This window comes from Choloepus didactylus, chromosome 7, assembly GCF_015220235.1.
Source record: "Choloepus didactylus isolate mChoDid1 chromosome 7, mChoDid1.pri, whole genome shotgun sequence".
Lineage (NCBI taxonomy): Eukaryota > Metazoa > Chordata > Mammalia > Pilosa > Megalonychidae > Choloepus > Choloepus didactylus.
The window spans coordinates 24,460,567-24,481,846 of record NC_051313.1 but is presented as its reverse complement, the minus strand read 5'-3'; the positions used below and the strand labels follow the sequence as shown (position 1 = coordinate 24,481,846).

The following is a 21,280-nucleotide window of genomic DNA, read 5'->3' as shown; positions in this document are numbered from 1 at the left end:
CAACTCCACATATAATAGTGCCAATGTCTCAGGGTCTGACAACTTAACATTTCTCTTTAATATTTTAGCTCATCATGATAGACAACCTTAATTGATTTTTATCTTACATAGCTAATTTGATTTCATCATTAGAGCCACAAAAACAACAGAGAAACCAGCTTTACTCTGTTACAGTTTTTGGCTGATACTTTCAACCATTTAGCCTGAGACTCAAGTTGAATCAGCTCTCAAATATCCACTTGGTGCTTTGAAATCCACTTGGTGCTTTAAATCAACCCTTCGAGAGTGAATTCATTATGCAATAGGATTTTTCTCAGATAATGTCTTAAAGTTTCTACCTGACACACAAAATGTACAAGTTTTTATTTTTCACAAGCAAGGAAGAGGCTACCTCAAGATCAGTTTTATAGCAGAACATGACCAATTAGGTGATACCTGGCAAGTCTGATACTTTGTTACCCTGTTAGAGAATCTCTCCTGGGCAGGATATCATTTTCAATTATACCCAAAGACAGCAATTGTCAATTATATAACATCCACTAGCTGTGCAACTGGAAAAGAGTTAGTATAGGTCTTTACACTCTTAAATAATTATGATGAATAATTTTAAGAACCTGATAAGCAATAGGGTTTATTGACAAAAATCACTCAAAGGGCAAATTACAAGGGAATGCCAAGATCTTCATCAATATTCAAGCAGCTAGGCAAAATCCAACTGGAAGAGAATTGATTTAGATAAATGTAGGTTACTAAAATGAGAAAAACAAATGTGAAAAAAGAATAATAAAAAGTTAGAAAATAAGAGAATGAAGAAAAGACATATAAGAAAGTTAAATTACAGGAAATTAGATAAAGCCTTAACTTTAGATAGTGATACAAATGCAGTAATTATCCTCTGGATTATTAGAGTGGGTTGCTGTGTATATTAAAATATCACTAGAGGTGATAATTCTCTTTTGTAAATCTTTAATGAAGTAGAATACAATGTGGGCAAACTAATTTGTACTAAAGTACACAATAAAATGAAAATAATGCAGGTAAATGCAAAGATATGGAAGGAACATAAATTAGATTCCTTTTTGACATATCCTTCCGGATTACTTCAGAAGAAAAGGGACAAAAAAATGAGTATGAAATCCTTACAAATAAATGCTGTAAAAAATTAAAAAATAGAAGATGTTTTATTATTATGTGGTGTGCTAAATCAGAAACAATGTTACTGTTTTAATGAAACTGAATGAAGAATGGTTTATTTGTTTTGCAAAATGTCATCTGTCTATCAATAATGGAATTAGAACACCAAAGAAGAAAGTCTAGGAAGGAATACATCATATTAAGGAAACAATTCTAGATTACATATTCAATTAAATGAAGTATAAGTTAATATGGGAAATAATTTTTGATATGTCAAAGAGATTTTTGGAATTTCTGCTGCATTATTGAAATAATAATTATTGAAATTATTGAGAGCTGATGATGTAACATAATCATTATAATAAAATGCCAACATGCAATGAGAACTCAAGTGCTGAGTACTTTCTAACATTCTATTTTTCCATCCTCAAATGAACCTCGGGCTTCACTATTACCACTTTGTCTATTTTACAGTTGAGGAAGCTGAAGTGTATGAGGCTAGAGTCAGGTTTTAGGTCCTACATTCTTGATCTCTATATGCCTTATATTTGCTTGTGACCCATTATCTTACCTATTCTTCCATAAAATTATTAATTTTAGTGGCTAAAACATAAATGTTTACTTGATGATTTGTTGACCAAATTAAGTAAAACTTACATTTGTATGTTGACATACATGTAACTAAGTGTGACATCTAAATTAATCTGAATGAGTATTCCAAATTCTTCTAATATTGAAGTAGCAAATTATACTGTATATACCTTACAAAGGTACATAACATTTCCAGAATTTAATGAGCTTAAAATGTAACTGCACTTGTTTTGAAATAGAAAAACTAAAGCATTGACATTCTTAATGTCACATCAGGAAGTACATCTACCAACTTTGATGTATGTCATACAATATCTTTTGTCCACTCTTACCAAATATTTTATCTAGCTACTTTGGCTTCTGGTAAATAGCATGTATTTAGCTGCCAATTATAAGACAGGGAGAGTGTGTCACCATGAACAAAGGATGTGATAAAACACTTCAATCAGTCTTTCATTCTTATGTTCATTTGAACCAAGTGACTGAAACCTGTTGGCACTTTTTGTTTTCACCCTATAACATTTAAAATAGGAACTATCACATCATGATATCTATGAAACTAAAATCAAATCCATAAAACAGTCAACGAATGTAGATTTTAGTTTAATAAAAGTGTGGTGAGATGAATTTACATATCATGATACTGAGCAAAATTTAAATGCCTCATTAGATATGTTATATAATTGAAGTCCCTCTCTTGCTGTAGCTTGCTCAGCTTCCTGAGCCTAGCTCCAGTCCCTAGCCCTCACCCCATATAGCCTCCAGATCCCTTCTTTAGTCTTGTCTCATTCAGCTTTTACCCTCACTTTATACTCCACTCAGCAATACACATATTCAGCAGCTCAGTGAACTCGTTGTCCTTAGCAAACAGCTGAGTCCTCGTTTGTTATTACATGAGTTTATCAGGCAAGGTTGTTGCTCCTTGTACTGCAGGACTAATCATTGTCTACTTCTAGGAAATACCAAGCCAGAGAGGGGAAGATAGATTCTGCATCTGCAAAAAAAATAAGATTTTCTCCTTATGCTACTGTGCCGGTTTAAAACTATTATGGACTCCAGAAGAAGATTTAACCCAATCTTGTTGGGTGGAACATTTTGATTGAGCATTTCCATGGAGATGTGACTCACCCAATGTGGGTGATAACTCTGATTGAATTATTTCTGTGGAGGTGTGGATGCTGCCCATTCAGGTGGATCTTGATTAGTTCACTGGACTACTTAAGAGAGCTCAAGAGATGACACAGACACTGACGCTTGGAGACACTTGGAGATGCAGACAGAAGGACATTTGGAAATGCTAAGCTAAGAGATGAAGCCCAGAGTTTGTCCCAGAGAAACTAAGAGAGGACCCCCAGATGCTTAGAGAGAAATGCTCTGGGACAAAGAAGCAAGGATGCACAGGGGCTGAGACAGAGAGGAGCAAAGACAGAAGCCCGGGGATGTTTTGAGGAAAGTCATTTCTGAAGTACAACCTGGGAGCAAAGGACCAGCAGATGCCAGCTACGTGCCTTCCCAGCTGACAGAGGTGTTCTGGATCCAGACACCATCGCCGTTCTTCAGTGAGGGTATCCTCTTGTTGATGCCTTATTCGGGACACTTCTATGGCCTTAGAACTGTAATTTGGAACCTAATAAATCCCCTTTATAAAAGCCAATCCATTTCTGGTATTTTGCATAATGGCAGCATTAGCAAACTGGAACAGCTACTTATTCACTTATTGATTCATAAAAGAGTTTCTGAGTACCTACTTTGTGCAAAACACTAAGAAACTACAAGAATTATAAACCTGAATTAAAAAATTGTCCCTTTTCTCAAGGAGCTTATCACTATGTGTTGGAGAAAAATATGGAAATAATTAGGTATAAGATATTTGGAATGACTTAAAGTCAAGCAACGTCTTAGTGGAACACTAAGTAGCACTCAGCCAGATCTGCTTGGGTATCATCAAGGAGTGATATTTGAACTGAAATTTGAAGAAGTAATAAAATATTTATAGTTGGAACGAGGAGTACCTGAAAGGAACAATATTCAAGGATAAAGGAATAACACAGAAAAATTCATGGAAGTGGAAAATGGCTTTCCATGTACATGGACCATCAAGTAATCCCATGTCTGGAATACAAGCTAACTCAAGAGATGAACTGAAACATGTGGCTGAAAAGTTAGCATGGTACAAAATCATGGAGGTCCTTGAACCACAAAAATAAAGATTTGGGAACTCACCACATAAAAGGTGGGAGCCATTGGTGTTTATTTAGCAGGGAAGTGACATAATATCCTCTTTAATCTTCTTTCTTTTCACATATGCTGTTTCCTTTGTTTATGGTGCCCTCCAACCAAAGTCCATCCTACCCCCACACTTATTTCTAGTACAGTCTTTTTTTTTTAAATTAAATTCCATTTTACTAAAATATATTCACATACCATACAATCATCCCTGGTGTACAATCAACTGTTCATAGTACCATCATATGGTTATGCATTCATCACCCCAATCTATTTTTTTTTTATTTTGAAATAAATTCAAAGTTATGGGAACAGTTGCAAAAACAATACTAACCCCATACACAGAATTCCATCATACCCTGACCCCCCTCCCCTGATAGTGCAATCTACCAACTTTAACATGCTGTCACATCACTATTTCTTTCCCTCTCTCCCTATCTATCATCCATCATCTATTGCTCTGTCTTCTGAACATATGAGAGCTAGTTGCACACATCCTTGAACATACACTATAATTCATGTATACACTTCCCATGAACAAGAACATTCTTTTATACAATCCCATTAAGCGCAGCTAAGAAGTACAAGAGATTCAACAATGATATGAAGCTTACATTCTATATTTCCTTTTCCTTATGTCTCAACTGTGTCCCTTTGAGCCACCTGTCCTCTATCCTCCAATCCCATCCAAGTTCATCCTTAGCATTCAATTGTCATCTATTTAGACTGTCTTTTTTTTTTTTCCAATTGTGGAAACATATGTAGAGCCTAAATCTTCCCATTCCACCCCCCTCCCTAGCCTTCCATTAGTGGGATTAATCACGATTAGAATGTTGTAATGCTCTTTCCCACCATCCATTACTAGAAATTTCCCTTCACCTCAAACAGCAACCCTACACTCATTTCTTAACTCCCCATTGTCCCTTCCCCCATTTCTCTTAACCCAAACTCTACTTTTCATCTCTATGGTTATATTCTCTGATAATTTCTTTTTGTTTACTGTGGGGCTTAAAATTAACCTCTTAAATCCATATCAATTTTGTTTTTCTTTGATACCACCTTCACTTCAATAGGACACATAAACTATGTTCCTATACTCCTCCATTCCCCCACCTTTATATAGTTGTCTAAAATTACATATTTTACATTGAGTTCAAAACCACTGATTTGTCATTAGAGTTTATGTATTTTATATCATTTAGGAAGTAAATAGTGGAGTTACAGTTCAAAAATTATTGACTTCTATTTGTATTCCATTGTGGTTGGAGAATGTGCTTTGAGCATATTCAATTTTTTTTTTTTTAATTTCTTGAGGCTTGTTTTATGTCCCAGCTTATGGTCCCTTCTGGAGAAAGATCCATGATCACTGGAGAAAAATGAGTGTCCTGGTGATTTGGGATGTAAGGTACTATATATGTCTGTTAAAATTCTCTGTATCTCTTTCTCCCTTCTTTGTTTCTCTGTTGGTAGGGCTCCCTTTAGAATCTGAAGTAGGGCAGGCCTTTTATTGGCAAAGTCTCTCAGCATTTGTTTGTCTGTGAAAAATTTAAGCTCTCCCTCAAATTTGGAGGAGAGTTTTGCTGGATAAAGTATTCTTGGTTGGAAATTTTTCTCTCTCAGAATTTTAAATATGTCATGCCACTGCCTTCTCGCCTCCATGGTGGCCACTGAGTAGTCACTACTTAGTCTTATGTTGTTTCCTTTGTATGTGGTGAATTGCTTTTCTCTTGCTGCTTTCAGAACTTGCTCCTCTTCAGTATTTGAGAGTCTGATCAGAATGTGTCTCGGAGTGGATTGATTTGGATTTATTCTATTTGGAGTTTGCTGGGCATTTATGCTTTGTGTATTTATATTGTGTCAAAGGTTGGGGAAGTTTTCCCCAACAACTTCTTTGAATGCTCTTTCTAGACCTTTACCCTTCTCTTCCCCTTCTGGGACACCAATGAGTCTTAAGTTTGGATGTTTTATTTTATCTATCGTATCCCTGAGATCCATTGTGATTTTTTCGATTTTTTTCCCCATTCTTTTTTTTGTTCTTTCATTTTCTGTTCTGTGGACTTCTAGGACACTGAGACGTTGTTCAGCTTCCTCTAGTCTTGTATTGTGAATATCCAGAGTCTTTTTAATTTGGCTAACAGTTTCTTTTATTTCCATAAGATCTTCTATTTTTTTATTTACTCTTGCAATGTCTTCTTTACGCTCTTCTTGGGTCTTCTTTATGTCGCTTATATCCTGGGCCATGGTCTTCTTGATGTCTTTTAAATCCTTTGCCATGTTTTCCTTCCTCGATTGTAGTTCTTTGATTAATTGTGCGAGGTTGTAGTTTTTTGATTAATTGTGCAAGGAACTGTGTCTCTTCCGATTTCTTGATTTGTGTGTTTGGAGTTGGATTCTCCATATCATCTGGTTTTATCATATGCATTAAGATTTTCTGTTGTTTTTGGCCTCTTGGCATTTGCTTTGCTTGATAGGGTTCTTTCAAGTTATAAAAAAAAGAAACCTATCTAATTTTTCAGAAACACAGTTTGGTGGCGTACACTTTCTCTAACTACCCTGCAGATGGCGTCTGTGAGTCACCTATACCCCTTAAGTCAGTTCTCCACCTTGTCCCCACGGTGTGTGGGGAAATGATTCTTGTGGGGTTCAGTTGGAGAACTCAGTTTGTGTGTGTTGCTGGAGCCATCCACCCTGAATGTTGGGCGTGTGTACGGGTGGCCAGGGAGGAAGGACAACTTTAATATTCAAATCCCCCAGGTTCCTGGAGATTCAAGGCCGCCGCAAGAGTCTAAGCCTTCATTTCATTTCACCCCAGACCCTCTCTCTCACTGTCCCACAAACTACCAGACTTGGCATAGTCTCCCTGGGTTTTCCGAGTGGGTCCCCCTGCCCAGCCGCGATCCTCCAGGACCTCTGCTGAGGAAATGCTGTGCTACGTCACCAGTGCGCGCCATTCCTCAAGGGAAGCCCAGGGCCACTGGGCCATGCCAGGGCACTTTCAGCCTGATGCAAAGATGGCTGAATGGGGTGTCTCCACACCCCCCTCCTCGCACAGTTCCTCCTTCCCAGTTCCGGGACAACTGGCGGGGCTCTGGGCTGTGGGCACGGTCCCAGGCAGGAGTTTATCCAGCCCTCTGGGGAGCCAGCTGCTAACCACAGGGTTTCTGTCTGCTTCCGGCTCTCCCCTCCATTCCCTTGGCCCCAAGGGTATCTGCAGAGGACTATCCTCCAGGCCAGACACCGAGAGGCCGGCCCAGCCCCCTCTTGCTGTGTTTTACTGCGTGGTTCCTACTATCGCTGCTGCAGCCACTCCTGGGTTTTTCCCTTTTTTTTATTTTTAAAGAGCCAGTCAGTCTCCACACGCCAAACCCTGGGTTCCCCAGACCGTCGCGCACCTGCGGGTCTTCCAGCCGGCTTACTCACTCATTTCAGAATGCAGACTCCCGGTTTCACCAAGTATACAGCCTCTGTGGAACTAGCAGACCTCGTCCAGCTGGCACATCGCTGTAACCGGTATTCTGGGTCACTTTTCTGGTTTTTATCTAGTGTTTTTCATGGAGATGTTTTTTTGCCCTGTCTCACCTAGCCACCATCTTAGTTTCTCTGCCGATCTATTTTTGAACATTTTTCTTATATCAGAAAGAATCAGAATAAGAATAAAAAAAATGAAAGTAAAAAAGAACACCCAAATCATCCCCCCATCCCACCCTATTTTTCATTTAGTTTTTATCCCCATTTTTCTATTCATCCATCTATACACTAGATAAAGGGAGTGTGATCCACAAGGTTTTCACAATCACACTGTCACCCCTTGTAAGCTACATTGTTATACAATTGTCTTCAGGAATCCAGACTACTGGGCTGGAGTTTGCTAGTTTCAGGTATTTACTTCTAGCTATTCCAATACATTAAAACCTAAGAGGTGTTATCTATATAGTGCACAACAATATCCACCAGAGAGACCTGTTGACTCCATTAGGAATCTCTCAGCCACTGAAACTTTATTTTGTTTCATTTTGCATCCCCCTTTTGGTCAAGAAGATATTCTCAATCCCATGATGTCAGGTCCAGATTCATCCCTGGGAGTCATATCCTGTGTTGCCAGGGAGATTTACACCCCTGCGAATCAGGTCCCACATAGGGGGAGGGCAGTGAGTTCACCTGCCAAGGTAGGTTGGTTAGAGAGAAAGAGAGGGCCACATCTGAGCAACAAAGAGGTACTCAGGGGGAGACTCTTAGGCACAATTATATGCAGGTTTAGCCTCTCCTTTGCAGTAACAAGCTTCATAAGGGCAAGTCCCATGATAGACGGCTCAGCACATCAAACCACCAGTCCTAATGTTTGTGACAACATCAGCATCAGTCCAGGTGAGGAAGTCCAATGCTTCCACACTTTCCCCCAGCTCCTCAGAGGGGCGCTGTAAATATGTTTTTTATTCTCTGCCCAAATTACTTTGGGATGTGTCACTATTTCACTCTAACCCATACTAACCTACCATATCTCACTTCCTATTCAAAGTTCCATGTAATTGTGGTGTTTGAACAAACTGACTGTAGAGTTATACTGTTTAGAAAATATGGATCCTGCATGAAATAGACATCTCTTCCCTTGGTCTTACATGGAAGTTGAAGTTTTAACTCACAGTCAGTTTAAACCTTTGCCCTCTGGCCCAGTTTGCCCTAGTCTTAACCAGCTCTGCTTCATTCATATCACTATTTGAAGTCTGGGCTCTTTTTCAGCTTTTTTTTTTTCTTTTTTTAACAGTTGCTGTATGTGCTAATACTGACATTCATATCTGCTGAGCTCTAGCTCTGAGTTTCAGGTGTCACGAGATACCCATTGTTCCAGAAACCAATCAGGTTATACACTAAGGGACCAGCATCTCAGAGTTTGGAGATAGCCATTACAATTCAGAAATAGATTTGACTGCTGTAAGAGCTTACAATCTAGGGACCATTACAATAATCATTCATTCCCCACTTAGACTGTGTTCTAAGATTCAATTCTGAGTTTACACATTGTAATTAGTCCATATTGGTGAGGCATTATAGTGTTTGCCTTTATTTCTGGCATACTTCACTCAAAGTGCTGTGTACAGGATCCATTCACCTCATTGTGTGTCTCACAGCTTCACTCCCTCTCGTAGTTGCACAATATTCCATTTTACACATCTAGTACAGTCTTTTAAAGCAATTTGCTTCACTTCTTCTGCAAGGCTTTGCAGGACCACTTTTCCCAGGATAGGTAATGCACTGTCCCATCTTCCTTCCTTGCACTCAGACCATATAACTCTTTTTGACTTCTTTACGATAATCATCTATTTTCTTATCTTGACTTGACTTGAATTCAGGGAGAATTTCTCATTGGTCTTTGTATTCCCAGTGCCTCTTAGCATGTTTCCTTCCAGGTGCTTAACACATTTTAATTGATTATATGATCCAGAGCTAAGTTTTGGAAAGATATCAGTGTAGAGGATACACTGACTACAGTGTATCCTCTACATTGTGGGGGATACAATGTAGAGGATACAATGTAGAGGATATAACAGAATAAAATTAGGGATAATAGCTATATGACCAACTGTGTTGGGAGATCATAAGAGGGTAAAATGAGAAGGTGGACAGAGAAATGAAGAGGGCCATCAACTAGGGAAAGTCGACTTAGAAGCTGATTGGGTGGGATAGAGGCCTGAGGACTGAGTTGAAGATAACCCTAACTAACCTGGAGAAAGCTTGTGCATTAACCAATATGGGGATGGACTTGCTGAAGGAAGCTATGAGTTCGCTTTTTGATGGGTTGTATTTGATATGCCTGCTGGAGCATCTAATTTTTTTTTTGTATTTAGAAGACATAATCATTTTATCCTTAAAACAGAAGTGGGGAGTACTGTTTCTTTTGTCTACAAACTTAAAAATTATCCTTCAGCAAGTTTGAGTTGTATACTGCAAAAAGTCCATTCGCATGACAAAAAGTGTCAATGGAGAGATAAACATACAGCTAATCCTGTTTTGTTTTGTTTTTTTTCAGAAAGAAAATAAGTATTTTTTTTTTCCACTAATCTTGTGGTCTGGGTGTTCAAAAGTTTAAGCTCTATTTAGGTCTTATTCAGCTGATTCAAAATTAATTATATGTTATTTCTCTCTTGCTTTTCTACAGTATGCTGTCTGGCTAGTCTTCTGGGTTACGTGGAATGTGTTCGTTATCTGCTTCTATTTGGAGGCTGGAGACCTCTCAAAGGTAATTCACCATCTGATTTTCCTAAGTCATCAGTAGTATGTTAACAGCCTCTTCCTAAAAAAAAAGTAGAGTTTGACCCTCTTCTTGTTACTTAGAGGGCTGTCCAAGGATGGCAAATTGAAAGGTATTCTGATTTGTATGTCAGCATTTCTACCATCAAAGATATGTTTGGTAGATCACAAAAAAATAGACTTTTATGTTTATAAGTGAAACTAGTATACAATATTGATTGTTATAGAGGTCATGCACTGTGCTTTAAAACATGTTAGAGATTTTGAAGCAGAATAAGATTTTTTTTCTCAGACGTAAAATCTGGAAGGAGATTTTTGAAATTATTTAGTTTGCTTGCTACTCTGCTAGGCATTTTCCTGGTTGTACCCAAAGATAAATGGAATAATTGGAGAGCAGTGGGTTTTAGTTGAACAGAATTGCTATCAGATAAATATAATTTATTACAGAAATGAATAAAATAAACCTTTTATTCTAAAATAGTCTAGGAAACAACTTTAAATACTTCTTTGTTGATTAGTTTTGTTTTGTTCTGTTTGGATTTTTTTTTAATATTTTTGCTATTATACTTTTAACATTAGTGCTTTTCTATTGAAATAATATAACTTCCCAATCTCTAAACCAGCATCCTTTTTTTACTGGAATGCAATTAACAAGCAAATAAGGCAATGAGTAATGAGTCAAGGTAGTAATAAATCTTGCTTGAGTAGCTTGAGGGGGTTGCAAACTTGTATTTCTTCACATTAACTTTAAAATCCAGATATTGTAAAATGTTCTTTTACTATCCCTTATAAGAACAGAAGAGCGCTACAAAGATGCTGACATCTTTTAAACCCAGAGATTATCACCTGCATAAAAGGCTAAAAGAGCTAAAAAAAATCCCCAGGAACTCCTTTTGCAAGAGTTGGGGGTGGGGGGAATGGGGGGATGGTAACACACATTTACCATCTAGCATGCAAGAATTTCACAAAACACTCTGGACATTTTCTGTGACTTTCATTCATTATTTAATTGCGACTTGGCTTTACAATCAAGAAGAAATAATCATTTGTTTTTGTTTAATGTCAAATGATGCAAGATAAAATGAAATAAAGGAGAGACATTATGGTATGAGGTAGAAGACTACAGGGGCCTGTGGTTTTATGGTCAGAACTTGGACAAGGCCTTGCTGTAGCCTTCTACAAATTCTGCCCCAGTGGATGGCATTTCTGTGATTCTGTGATTCTTGTAGGACATCCTGCATGCCCTTCAGGGCAAGCAACCCTTTCAGGAAAATTCCGTGACCAATGAAAAGAAATTGTTTGGGTGGCTCTTGGAGGGACACAGACAGGATTGCTACTTCAAACTCACATTTGCCTCCCTGCAAGAAAAACATGCAGAGCTTACCAAGGGCTTGACTTCCTGGTCCAATTTATCCATCTCTACTGCTCTATAATCCATTTTGTTCAAAGAAATTTACAGAAGTCTGACTTTTAAAAAATTATTGGGCATATATTCAGGAATATTGACTTAGTAAAGTGATCTAGCAGGTAAGAGAGTTTGTGTGTATGTGTGTGTGGGTGTGTGTGGGGGTAGTGTATGAGATTTGGGCCAAGCTGGCTACAAAATGTTCTGTAATCATACCCACTGCTATGTGTGAGGACTGCAGAAATAGAATAAAATTTATGATCTCATGACTTTGGACATGGCCTTGAAACCACAGCGAGGGCACATCCTAAAACTTAACAGTTCAAGGGAATTGAGAACCAAAGGATGAAGAATTCTTTCAAAGCACAAAGGTAGGTAATAACTGTCCCTTGGCAAGGAAGAAGTTAATAATATTTCTTTGCTTTTCATTTTAAAAACCAAGGCTAGGCTCTGCAGAAACATGAAAATTTAATAATTTCCTTTTAACAAATAATCTAAAGGAAAACCATAAAGGTCAAAGTTAAATAGCTATATGTGCTGGGTTGTTCCTGCCTTTCCCACTCCAAATGGGTTGAGAAAGTTGTATTATACCATTTAATTCTTTAGCTTCTGCAACTGCTTCACATTCTTCAAGTAATACATGCCCAAAAGAAGCAATGGTGATTGAAAGATATACAGATGTATGAAAATTCAAAAATAGGAATCTGCAACCTGCTGATAATAGGTTATAGAACCTGAACCATTGTTTTTCTCACCTCATCTAAAAAAAAAAAAAAAAAAAAATAGAATAGTTTGAATGTGTCTACCACATGAATGGGTCACTTTGTTAGTGACCAAGAGGGAAATACAAGAAATAGAATCAGGAAACAAATTTGGTGGTATTTATATGTGTCTAACAGTTGTGTTTATTTTCATAAAATATTTTGTAACTAAGTGATTGCTTAATAATGAATATTGGAAAGAAGTGATAAAATAAATAAGGAAAAGCACCATTAAGGCAAAAAAAATAGTTAAGTGTTTAGAGTTTTTAATTTTGTATTGGCATTTTCTACAGTGTTGTACTCTTATGATTCATGACCAACACAAACTTTTAGAGTACTTACCCAACCTGGTGTGTATGTTTAGTAATGGAATGACTTAATTACAAAAATATGATACACAGGACTAAACTGTATGAGCTTCAGTTATCATTTGTAACCCAACAGTTGCACAGTTAATATTTTCTTCATGCAATATTCTGTGTGAATCCAATATTATTGAAATTTCAATTAATATATTTCAATTATTATCCCCCTTTAGATTTAGGGAAAAATAAAACCAATCATCAACTTTTAAAAATTTCATCTCAGAGAATAAAATAATGGGAATATAAAATAAAATAGTGCAAAGTATGATAGCAACAAATAAACATATTCATTGCCTAATAGTCATTTCCAAGTTGCGTTAGTGGTTTAGATGTTACTGTTGTAACTAAATATCCTGAAGTATCCTAAAGTGTGTAATTTTCTGAATTGATATTTTAATAGATGTCTTGTTAAGTTTGCAACCCAAAGTATCTCATAGCTTTGAGTCAATTTGCCTTTGAGCATTAACTCTGAGCTGGGCTATAGAATTAATAACTTTTAGAATGCTTCATGTAGTCTTATTGTTCTGTTGTATTATTCTGAGCAGTTGTTATTCTCTTGATCATATATTAAATAGAGAGACATGGAAACTAATTCCAGCCATCAACGGAGTTGAGTTATTTTGAAAGCAGAAGACATAGTCTGTTTGTCCTGTACTAATTTTTAACTGCTATATTCACGGCAGTTAGAAGGAAAACAAGTAAAATATGGTGATTCACTATTAGGTTCATCATCTGGGAAAATGAAATTTACATAATAATTTTTTAAATAGTAAGACAGGCAAAAGCCTCACTGGTCATTTGGTTATTGGCAAAATATTATGTTTTATTAGATGTGATACACTTGTGAATTTCTCTTTAGCTAAAATTATATTCTAATACTTTCCTTTATCACTATATATATTTTGAGATTTCAGTTTCTACTTTTCTAATTTATGGGGCAGCATTAGTGAACGTTTTATTTTAGAAATAAAATGATGAATTATAGACCATGAAGGAGTAAACAGGGATTATTTTACAGCTAAAACAATCCAATTTGTTTTTATTTAACCCTTTGAGACTAGATGTAGGTACATATCTCTCAGGTTTCATTATATTATCGGAAACTTAACTAGTTAAACACTGCCCAAAGCAATTGAGTACATCTATTGATGTGCATGTTTCAGAATAAACATATTGAAAAGCAAGTTCTAGGAAGCTGTCACATTTTAATCATTTTGTTGGTAGTTTCTGAGATGCAGATAGAAATTGTCATTTAAAAAATTTACTATATAAAAAAAAAAAATGCCCAGTAAGAAAGTGACCTATTTAAGCTTTGGTGACCACAACTGTTGTATTCTTGTGAATGTAAAAGACAGGAAGAAGATAAAACCCTTCAAGCATGGTAAACAATAGGGAACAAATCCTTAAAACCAGATGTGAGGGTCTTGTGGAATAATGTACTGTTGCACCAACCCCAATCCAGTTTTATTTCTTCTATAAACAAATGAATTGTTCCTTTAAAGATGTGCCTGATATTTAAATATTTTCTGCTCAATGAAATCGACACATGAACCAAATTTGCTTTTATGACCTCATATGGAAAAAGGTGACATGAAGAGAAATCTATGATTATTTTTATTTGAGTTAATATGATTCTCCAAGAAGTAAAAATATCTATGTAATTACCAATAAAAAATACCTCTAATAATTGATTTAAGACTAAATTTAGCAAATATCAAGAGGACAATAGATTGGATTAATATTTTTTTATTTTGCTTTGCTTATTATAAAATGTATATAGTCTATGGAAAATTCAATTGCCAAACTAATTAGAAAACTTAATTTATCAATCATCAAAGTCAATTTTGCTTTAGAATGTAGAGTAAAATATAATGTAATAAGAGTAAAATATAATGTAATTCTGTCCCAAGTCTAAGAATTAACCACCTATTTTAATTTGATACGACTGCTGCACTCTCTCTTTCCTTGGTTTCCTTGATAATGCATTGGATTTAAGTGCTTTTTTCCTATGTCTTCATCTTTTCTTTGGTTTACTTTTTCCACTTCTTTTTTTCACACTGTAAATTGAGCAATAGAGTCTTCAAACCTTTGTACTTCTCTGTCTATATTCTTTCACTTGAAAATGCCATCCACGTTCATAATTTAAACTATCATCTCTACACATATGTCTACCAGATTTATATCTTCAGTCTTGACCTTGTTGCTAAGCTAAAGTCCCATCTCCAACTTCCTGCTAGTGTCATGTCAATTCCATTGTCACCTTAAATTCAACATGTCCAAAAGGATTTATCATCATCCCCAAAGAACTCAACTTCTTTTATTCAGTTCTTCCTCATGCATAGGGAAAAAAAAAAAAAGCAAAATCCATTTTGAAAAATGAATAAAAGAGGAAAAAGAATTATTTTTAAGTGGGCTACAGATTGACCATGAGGTGATGCAAGAAATATATATTTGTATTATTTTGAAATGATATGCATTCTACAGAGAATTATCTTGACCTTCTTTACAACAGTGAAACCTCAAATTTTCACCACATGCATGCAGAATATTTAATTCTTACAAAACATTGGTTGTTAATATTTTTACTCTCAGTGAAAAATGAGATTTGTCGAGCCAAGATTTTTAGGCAATTAATAGGGATTTATTAAGCTGAATGTATGTATCTATCTATCTATCCATATCTTTCCATATCTACCTATTTTATGTTTTTGATTGTATGCATTTTGCAAACTTCAGACAATAACACATTGCAGTGATACTCTGGAAAGGTAAAATACCCAAAGAGATGAGTTGACCTTCTGAATATGCTAAACCCTGGAGGCATTTGCTAATCCTTGTTGGGGCAGGAGGCTAGGAATCCAGGTTGTAGAAGGCTATTTCTTGGGGAAGTTCAAGCACATGCACACTTTTCCTATTAAGACATTTGCTGAATTCTGAGTCTGCAAATAGAAGAAGATTAAAACTACTAATGGAAGGACTTTAAAATGCAGAAAGAAATTTTTTAGCAATCTTGCAAAAGAGATATCAGAGCTAGGAGGTGGCCCTACAAAATAAACTTTGCTCAGAAATGAAAATACTGGAAAGCCAGGATGAAACCAGATGTAGACTGAATATTACCATGGCTGAAATACAGCATAGTCTTTGATTGAAATAAGGTGAGCAGCCACCACTTTATATGTCTCATTGAAGGGAGGGGGAGACATCTCAAGAGAAAGATAGCACTATCCTAAGCCTTTAAAATTGATGTCAGGCAATTGAAAATTACAAGACATGCTAAAAGAGAGAAACTCATGACTAAAAGTGAAGAAAAAATAAACAATTTAATAAGACCCAGAAGTGATTGAGATATTGTAATTATCTGACAAGTACTTAAAATACACACACACAATATGTATATTCAAGAAAATAAAAGGAAAAAAAAATGAAGATAATAGATTGGAAGCTGAAGAATTTACTCCCAAAGAGTTGGGATCTATAAAAAGAATCAAATGATAATTCTAGAACTGAAAAATAAAATATCTAAAGCAATAAATAATTAGGTGTGTTAATGGCAGAGTAAAAGGAGTAGAAGATAGGCATGGTGAACTGGAGGATGGGTTGATAGAAAATATACAAACTGAAGCACAGAGAGAGGTTAAAAACAAACAAACAAACAAACAAAAAACAAAGAAAATCGAACATATGGAAAATTATTTCAGAAACATATGGGACTCAGTAAAAAGGTTCGACATGCAAGAAATTGAATTCCCAGAAGAATAGGAAAGATATAATTGGACAGAAGCAATATTTGAAGTGATGCTGACAGAATCTTCCAAACCGAATGAAATACATCAGCCAACAGATTCAAGAAGAATTCCGCACCTCAAATGGAATAAATACCAAGAAAACTGTGTCCAGGTAAAGACAAATAGGACTGTTGAATATCAGAATCAAAGAGAAAATCTTAAAAGCCACCATGCCTCCAAAGGAACAGAAAAGACTGACAACTGAGTTTGCAATCAAGACAACTGATCTAGAAGGCAACTGAAAGTCACGTTTAAAGTGCTTAAAAAATAACACCCTGGAATTCTATGTCGTACAAAAATATTCCTCAACAATAAAGGCAACAGGAACAAAGATGGCTCATTTCCCAAAATCCTGCACTAAAATAATTATTAAGGAGAGTTCCTCAGACAGCAGGAATGAAATCCCAGAGGGAAAAATGGAATTTCAGAAAAAAATGACAGTAGCACAAAGAATAAATATGTGAATAAAAATAGATGCAAATAATAGTAAAGTCCTTTGGGGTTTAAATGTATGTAGAATTAAAATGCATAACAACATAACACAGGTAAAAGGGAGTTAAATTATTCTAAGTTCCTAGTATTACCATGGAAATGGTTAATGTAATTTTTATATTAAACTATATTTCAAGGATTAATAATGTATAAAGGAACTGATAAAAGAACACAAAATTCCCCAAAACTCACACAGAAGTAAAAGAAATAAATAATAAAAATAATTGATTAATCCAAATGAAGTTAAAAAAGAAAACAATAACAAAAATCAGATAGGTTAACAAGGGAAAAACAAAGTAGAGGCAATAATCCCCAATATATAAATAATTAAATTAAACATAAATAAACTAAATACTCCAGTTAAAAGACTGAGATTATCAGTCTGGTTAAAGACGCAGAGCCCAATTATATGTTGTCTCTAAGAGATAAGCCTTGCATATAATGATTTAAATGAAAAAGTTAAAAATATTTAGAAAAGATAACATGTTAACACAAAACAAAATTCGGTGTAGTTATTCTAATATTAGACTAAGTAGTTACGGCAAGAAGCATTACTAAAGTTAAAGAGGAATATATTAAAATGGTAGTAATGTAAATCTATGTGAAGATATCACAAATCAAAATTGTAAAGCAAAAATTAACAAAATTAAAAGTAGAAATAACCATGTTCACAATCATGGTGAGCAATTTTAACACTTCTCTCTGGATACATCAATCTGATAAAAATTCAGCAAGGATATAGAATATCTAAACAATGCAATCAACAAACTTGATGTAATTGACATATATAAGAAGGATACATATTATTTGCAATGACATATGGAACACTGAATCATAAAATGACTCAAAACACAGAATGGTCAAAATATAGAATGATTTGCAATTATTTATCAAGTATTTTCTGACCACTGTGGAATTAAGCTAGAAAATCTGCAACTGCTTGAAAATTAAGTGATGTACTTCGAAATTATCTATGGGCCACATAGGTGGGAATTGAGATTAGAATGCATTTTGAACACAGTAAAATGAATTAAGACTAAAAAAAGTTGGAGGAATGAAGCTAAAGAGATGTTTAGAGTAAAATGTATTACCTTAAATGGAGATAGTAGAAGAGAAGAAATGCTGGAAGAAATCAATGATCTAAGTTTCCATATTTAGAAAGTAGTAAAAAAAATAGCAAATGAAAACCCTCCTAAATTAGGAGGTTTGAAAAAATGAAGATGAGAGCAGAACTTAATGAGTATACAACAGAAAAATAACCAATAAAGCCAAAATCAGTTCTTTGAAAATATTAATGAAATTGATAAAAACCCTTGCAAGTGTGAACATGAAAAAAATACATTTTGCTAATATCACAAAAGAACCTACAGTTAAAAAAAAACAGAAAGAGTATATTATGAACAATTTCAAACACAATGTGGATAAAATTGACAAATTATTTGGAATACACATCTTAAAATATGTTAAAAATCTAAAGAGCTTTGTCCATTAAAGAAATTGAATCAGTACTCAAAATCTTTTGTCAGGACTAAACAAAACAAAACTCCATGTCCGCATGGCTTCACTGATGAGTTCTTCTACGTATTTAAGAAAGATATAAAATCTTCAGAGAATGGATAAAGAGGGTTGCCTCCCAACTCATCTTATGATGCCAATATATAAGCTTGCCTACTGGGGATAAGTGAGATTGTCAAATGACCTACAGATTAGTGAACTGAAATGCAGTAATGTAAACAAGAATAAGGGACAAATGCTAATATCTTCCCATAACTTTATAAATAATTATATATTAGTTTTCACACTGTATTATAAACATTGATTTACATTTCCATCTGTCTATGGTACTTCAATTTTCTAAAAGTTCATAAGTCATCATTATTCAGGAGATTGTCTGCCCCTGAACTAGCACATAGCAGTGAAGAATTGTGGAATGAATTAAGAGCATTTTATGAATAAGCTATTTTGATACATAATAAAGCAAATGCAACAAGTTTCTCTTATCAATATATTTTAATTATCTGTTTACTTAACTGTCCATTCTTCAAGATAGGGATCATATTTTATTCTTTGACAGGACCAAGGGATATATGACTATATGAACAAATCTCATTGGAATGAAATGAAATGTTAATTGAATGGATTTCATTAACTTTCCAGCTGTACCCAATAGATCTGCTGGGCTTTCACCTCTCTCCCGTGCTGACATCTACACTTCATGGGGCTAGCTCAGGACTCTGTGATGTGAACAACACAAGGAAAGTAATCCAAGCTGTAGGTCATCAAGATCAGTGGTTTTCAAAATGAACGATTATCTGAAACACCCGGAGAGCTTTATAAAATGCAGATTCTGGTATCTTTGGCCAAAGGCCTCAGTTGTTTCATTTCTAACAAACCCCTAAGCTAGGACAATCTTACTGATCTTTGTACATACTGTAAGAAGTAAGGATTCTATTACTCTGAACCTTTACACAGGGTGCAGGACAGTTCTTGATTTCTTGCTGTCCTTTGAAACAGGGAATCCAGTGTAGATCTTGATATTTGAGCAAAAGCAACCACCTGATTTATTACCTGATACTAACTGACACTAAAGTATCAGGAGGTGAAGATACAATAGAGCTCTGCGGAGAACTTTTGCTTAAATTAATCCTTTAATATCCAAGGCATATGCCTCCTTCCTATCTGGCAAAATCCCTTCTAGCAACCTCTGCACACCTTTCTCCAAGGCGGAACTTACTAGACCATGAGTAACTATGTCTCAAATTTTTATTTACATCTTAAAAATCTTTATTATAGTTGACTTTCCAGAAGCTAAGGATCCTATTCCAAGGGCAACAAAGCTCCTGTATGCCCAGTGCAGCTTTGATTGAGAATCACAGCTGTATCTTTGAATTCCCACTGGGATGTCAGCCATCCTTACTCTTGTGGTTAAAACAATGTAAACCATTTCACCGTTTTGCTGTTTCCTCTGACTTTTTGAGCATCTTTCTCACTTTTCACAAGAGCTAGAAGATACGTACAGCTTTTCTGACTCAATTAAATTAACTGCTTTCATTTGTACTGGCTCACTTTGATGTTCTTTCTTTCAGATTCCCCATCCTCTCTTTGATGGGGCTTAAAAGTGTTTGGAGTTTTGAAGGGTTTCCATGAGCAGTAGCAAAGTCTTTGGGCACAGACAAACCTAGCTGCTGCTCTACAGTTCATAGGCACCAAGCATGTGCCCTGTTGGTCAGAAGGCACTCCTAGAGAGCAAATAGAACAGGCAAACTGAGCAGCTAGCTGGAATAGCTGAATGGTCCCCCCGCATTGAACCTGGCTCTGATGAGTCTCCATGCTGCTGGAGAAGTTCCACATGACAGCCCCACGTGCTGACTCAGCATTCCACATGACAGCCCCACATGCTGACTCAGCTCTCCACATTGTCCAGTTCACCCACTCATTCAAAGGCACCCCCTATCCAACACCTCCTACTCCTTTCTCTCTGAGAATGAACTTGTATGGTTCTATCTAGTCTCTTTCCAATCTGTTATTGAGAAAAGCTACATGAAGTTTCCTTTGGCCAACTTTATTTTACTTTCTCTTACAAATCAAAAGCTTTGGTTTCAAAGCTATTATTTCTGATGTGCACTTGGAGAGGCCTTTTTGGAAGTTAAAAAAAAAATAGCACTAACAATTTCTTTCTTTTTGTGTACCTGCTTAAAAGATTGGTAATTCTCTGAAGCAATGAGGATGTCTCTGACTCACTAGAAAAAGTTTGCAAAAGGTAAATATGAAAACTAAAAGCACAGAGATTAATATTCTAAGATATTATCCTGCTGGAAATAAAATGAAAGTAGATACAAACATGGTCTAAGCAATTACTATCCCAATTTGTCTCCAATCCTAGTCTATGGAGATCATTCTAGAACAGTAATTTTTAATCTATGTCCAAATTAAAACAGCTGTGATTTTATAGGTTTATTATTTACAGAGCCATGTATAACTGCAATATTATGTTTACATTAAGAGTTATATGGCTTTAAATTTAGAAATATTTGAAATTTAAAAAATTTTTGAAAACTACTACAATTTTTTGAAAACCTTTTGGAATAATTGGTTCAGATAACAATCATTTCCTATTAAGTGGGCCCTTAGATCCTGGAATCATTTTGGAACTTATCTGAAAATTTTGTCCAATTCTGCATGATCCACCAAGCCCCTAGGAAGCTGTCAGTCTCTGAAGGCTTATCAAAATTACCCCAGACCTGGCACTGTGAACCATCTCCCTGACATGACCAC

General features: G+C 35.6%; 1 protein-coding gene across 2 annotated transcripts in view; it reads left to right on the top strand.

The window, feature by feature from the left end:
* NKAIN2 (sodium/potassium transporting ATPase interacting 2) overlaps positions 1 to 21,280 on the top strand; it is a 1,131,060-nt gene that overhangs the window by 628,978 nt on the left and 480,802 nt on the right. For both annotated transcript variants that reach the window (XR_005217865.1, XM_037842926.1), the window contains exon 3: positions 10,106 to 10,186. Coding sequence is in view for 1 of the 2 variants with exons in the window: in XM_037842926.1 (XP_037698854.1) it covers positions 10,106 to 10,186 (81 nt within the window). In the remaining variant the exon portion in view is untranslated. The remainder of the gene's footprint in view (positions 1 to 10,105; positions 10,187 to 21,280) is intronic.